The 4,681-nt window shown below is 37.9% G+C and overlaps 1 protein-coding gene across 1 annotated transcript; it reads left to right on the forward strand.

Moving 5' to 3' along the window:
• Nucleotides 1-421: 421 nt before the first annotated feature.
• Nucleotides 422-2,292, forward strand: LOC143710745 (uncharacterized). The gene is made up of 2 exons (XM_077201873.1): nucleotides 422-552; nucleotides 1,519-2,292. Exons 1-2 carry the CDS (start codon nucleotides 550-552, stop codon nucleotides 2,188-2,190), a joined length of 675 nt encoding a protein of 224 aa, XP_077057988.1. The 5' UTR covers nucleotides 422-549; the 3' UTR covers nucleotides 2,191-2,292.
• The last annotated feature ends 2,389 nt before the right edge of the window (nucleotides 2,293-4,681 follow it).

Below are 4,681 nucleotides of genomic sequence, written 5' to 3' on the forward strand. Positions count from 1 at the left end.
ATGGTTTATTGAAAAAGAAAAACTGTCAGATATTCACTTATGTGAGATAAATAGCTGCTATAAGAAGTGGTGTCAAGCATGAATTTCAAGTTGAATTGTACACTAACTAAGAATTAATGTGGCACAGTTGAGTCACCGAATGAAGAGAAGAGGAATCTAAAGCAGTAAAAAACAGAAAACAATGATGATAATCTACACTGGAGAACATATTGTGCAATGCAAGACAAAGAACTGAATAAACTGAGTGCTATATGTAAGTCGCTTTGGTTAAAAGTGTCTGCTAAATGACTAAATGTAAATGTAAATATACACAGGCAAACAAAGGGAGCTAAATGAAACACAGGTGAACTAAATCAGTGATTAACAGGCTAACGGACTATCATGGTTAACTTGTAGCTCCACATGAGTTCCTAAAAGAGCAACCAAAAGTTTGATTGCAAAGGAACATTCTCTACCCCAGTTCAGGATTGCACACAGATTAAGTGTTGTAGTATTTTTGGGACTGCAATATTCAGGCTCCACACGGATTAAGGACAACTTTTCACCTATATGGTAATACACCTTTGCTGGTTTAGGTTGACTGTTTTTTTTTTTTTCAAGTATTTTCAGAAATATGAATGTTGTCTTTTGTTATACCTGCCCTTGTGAAAGTACACTTTAGTATGCTTTTAAGAAAAGTACATATTATTCAAAAGAAACCTGTAAAAATATATGTACTTAAGTGCAAGAATATAATGTTTTCAGACTTAATTGCATGTTTATGCAATTAAATGAAAATGTATTGTAGTTTTAAATGTATATTAAACTGTTACCTGACTGAAGTACATCTTTATTTGTAACTTCATAATTACTTGTATTGTCTTTGAAATGTGGTTAAAGTGCACTGCTGAATGTACTGAGATTTCCTGTGCATTTATGGTCAACTAAAATGTATATTAATATAATTTCTATTTAAATCAGTTACATTTGCTGGTACATGTATGAAAATGTTTAAAACTAATTTTCTGCCTCGCGACACTCTGGCACTCACCCACAGTCACGTGTACATTAATCAGCAGAGGTGGGGGACTCAAGTCACAATTTTTAGGACTTGCTTGATTAAACTTTAATGCCATGCATTTAAAAATATACATGCAATTAAAATTGTCATAGGCACTTAGGCTGGCAGGTGTGAAACTTGTGAAAGTGTAGGTTATGTACTCTTAAAGGGCTTTTTATAATTCATCAGTGTTATCTGCAAGTAGAGCTACAGTTTTTTTTTAAATTATACTTTCAATATACTACTAGTACACACTCAATACAAATAAGCACACTTTTTTTCACAAGGGTACATGGCAATTAAGAAATATGCAGTTTCTTATATGGTTTTCTGTTGCAAACTAATCTGGTTGTGCTATTTTACCTAATGCAACTTCCATTCTCAAACCTCCCTGCAACAAAGCTTTGACCTTTATTCTATCAAATATTACATTCTTAACCCAAATGACATGATTTCACTAAATCCACTCTTCATTGTAGGCTTTAAAGATCAATATGGAGAAAATCATCCTAATATTCCCTCTGATATTGCTGGTCCTGCATATACAAGGAGGAGAGTTCTCTCAAAATCCGGTTTGTTCGATTGCCGAAGCTCCACAGCCGGAAGTCGTGGAGTTCGACAACACAATCTATGCCACTTGTGAAGTAACTCCCAGCCCTAATTTGCCACCTTGCCAGCCAAAGATCTTTGGGCAAATCCTCTTCAAGCAGGTCTTCCCCAATGGAGATTTAGAAGTGAAAATCAACCTCCGTGGTTTGCCTGCCATCGATCATCAACAGCGTGCCATGCACATCCATCGGTATGGAGACCTCAGTCAATGGAGCATCACTGTTGGTCCTCATTACAACCCACACGGCGTTGACCACCCTCATCATCCTGGAGACCTGGGCAACTTTGCTTCTGAGCAAGGAGTTATAAGGCAGTTCCTGAAGCTCCCAGAGGCCAAGCTATTTGGGCCTTATTCCATTCTGGGACGTGCGGTGGTGGTTCATGAGAAGGAAGATGATCTGGGAATGGGTTCAGATGAGGAGAGTAAACTCAGTGGGAATGCTGGACAGAGAATTGCTTACGGTGTGATTGGCATTACTACTCCAAGTCTGTGGCAGAAGACTGAAGTGCTCCCCAAGAAAAAATGTGGAGGAGGGCACTGAGACTCAAAGATGAGTCGGATCTGGTGGAAGAGCAGATTCAAAGGAGAATCATGATATTCCTTGTGTATTCTTTGTGTCCTACAATAAAGTAATATTTAATAACCTGAACATTCCCGTGTTTTTGTTTTCAGAGACTTTTTGGCAATAGCTTCCAATAGGAAATGGCTATACGCTTAAAAATACATGTACGGTCAATGCAGGTAAAGTGGGCCGTTTAAAGCCTGGTTCACACGGCAGGATAATTAGGGCGATTTTAGCCCCGATTTACCCCTTCCGACAATCTTAAGTATGCTCCGATTATCGTAAAATAATCTGTTTGGATATTCCTGCCGTGTGTGGTGTGTTAAGAGTGCTCTCGTCTGCTCTGAAGGACGTCGGGACCGCTCCAATCTCAAATCGGGGATATCTAACGTGTTGGATTTTTTTTTGGCCTGATTTCTCCTCATGTGTGGTGTCCCCCGGGGACAAACGAGCACACAGCCTGTGGACTGTAGCGTGTAGCCAATCAGAAAGCGAGGTGACGAGGCACAGAGGAAGCACCGGGAAACAAAATCAAAACAGCCGTCCATGCTTGCGTTGTCTCCAGTTCTTTGACCATCGCCTTTTCTTTTGATATTTTTTTTTCGGTTAAAAACAAACTATCGCCACTGCATCCTCTTCGTCCGCCATGATTGTTTATGTTCTGAAGTCACGTTTGATCTCGAGGGATTTTCCGTCTGACCTGGGAATGCTCGGGAGTCAAATCGGTTCGTGTGTGATGTGTTGATTTTGCCATGTGGGTGCGCACCACACACTGTAGGACCAAAACTGTTAGACCTGTGTTTTTTTTATTTTTTTTTATTTTTTATCGCCGTGTGTGGGGTCTCTCAGGTTTGGAAAATCGGCCGACAATTTTAAAATCGTCCCGTGTGAACCAGGCTTTGATTGTACTGTGCGTAATGGGTTTACATTTTACATTAAAACCGACTTTAATTAAAGATGAACTATTTCTTTAAATGATAAATTTGGTTGATGCAATATGACATTGGTGGGTGTGGCCACATCTCAAGGAAGGACACCCTTATGGTAAAATTTAGAAGACCCTCTGACATAAGATTTTATCATCTAAATTAAAAGATTTCTCTTTGTGTAAACAAATAGGCATATTTTTGTGATCACTCCGGTTTTATTTGTTACTACGGTTTACCTGGCAATTTTCTTTTAAAAATGTGTTAATTTTCTTGTAAGGTGTTTTAAAGGGGTCCTATAATGCCTTTTTTTTTTTTTTTTTTACAAGATGTACAGCAAGTCTCTGTCCCCAGAGTGTGTATGTGACGTTTTAGATCAAAATTCCTTGCAGATAATTTAAAACATGTTAAAATTGTCACTTTTTGAGGGTAAGCAAAAACATGCTTGTTTTTGTGCGTCTTTGTAAATGCAAATGAGCTGGTCCCCTTTCAAAAACAGGGCGGAGCTTCAGGAGTTAGTGTTAGCAGCTCTGATTACCTCACACAGACAGGCACTCACAAATGTCAGAAACTGTTCAGCCTTTTATGTTCAAACGGGAGTCAGACAATGATGGAGAGACTCAAGAACTGACAACAACTAGAAGGCAACAGGATGTTTCTGAATGGTTAGTTGATGAATTTACGTGGCTGATGTGAAGTTAACTATGTTCAAGTCATTGATTAGCATAAATCTGTCATATATAAATCGTTCCCGTGGGAACTGTTGTAAATTTCCTACAAGTCAAGAGAATATGCTGCATGAATGTAGAACTGGCTTAGTTTAATTATGGTTAACTTACGGTGTAATCTTGCTTTTATGATATGCTATTGCATTTGTGCTAAAGTGTATTGCAATAATTGTGAAAAGACGAATGTGACAGCTTGAGCAGACTCCCAAATGTGTTTTACTACAAGTTTTCCTATTTTTACCATCATCATGGCCTCATTCCCTTTGTTGCATTCTCCCCGGGGCAGGGTTTGTGTAAGTTTAAGGGTTAGTGAAGTCATTAACCGGGGAAGAAGTTCGTTATAGTCCTCAAAGTGATTTAAAAATATATATATTATATATATATATATATCTCCCTTTACATTGAAATTTGAGCGTCATAACTTTGCAGATGTTGTTTATGCTCAAACAGCAACATTACACACTAACTAAAGTTAAAAAAAGTGAAATATTCAACCACCCCCTTTAAATATTGCTGACCCATTTTGGCTCAATGTGTTAGATAAAGTGGGCCAGTGGGATTTACTGTAGGTAAAGTGGATGACCTTTAACCTTCAGTAATTATACTCAAATTATACTCCAATGAAAGAAAGAGCAGAAAATAAGACGAGGAATTAAGTTCAATCTGTAGAGTGAAGAAAGGATGAGAGGAGCAAAATGTAGATGCAGAATATAACGCTTTAAAATATGGACACAATTTAAGTTCATTTACAGTGTTTAGAGAAAACAGACAGAAAAAAAAGTTGTACAATATGGTTACCATTTTAAATGTTCCTTT

This window comes from Siphateles boraxobius, unplaced genomic scaffold (genome assembly GCF_051911475.1).
Source record: "Siphateles boraxobius isolate OS27281-9 unplaced genomic scaffold, OSU_SipBor_1 48, whole genome shotgun sequence".
Lineage (NCBI taxonomy): Eukaryota > Metazoa > Chordata > Actinopteri > Cypriniformes > Leuciscidae > Siphateles > Siphateles boraxobius.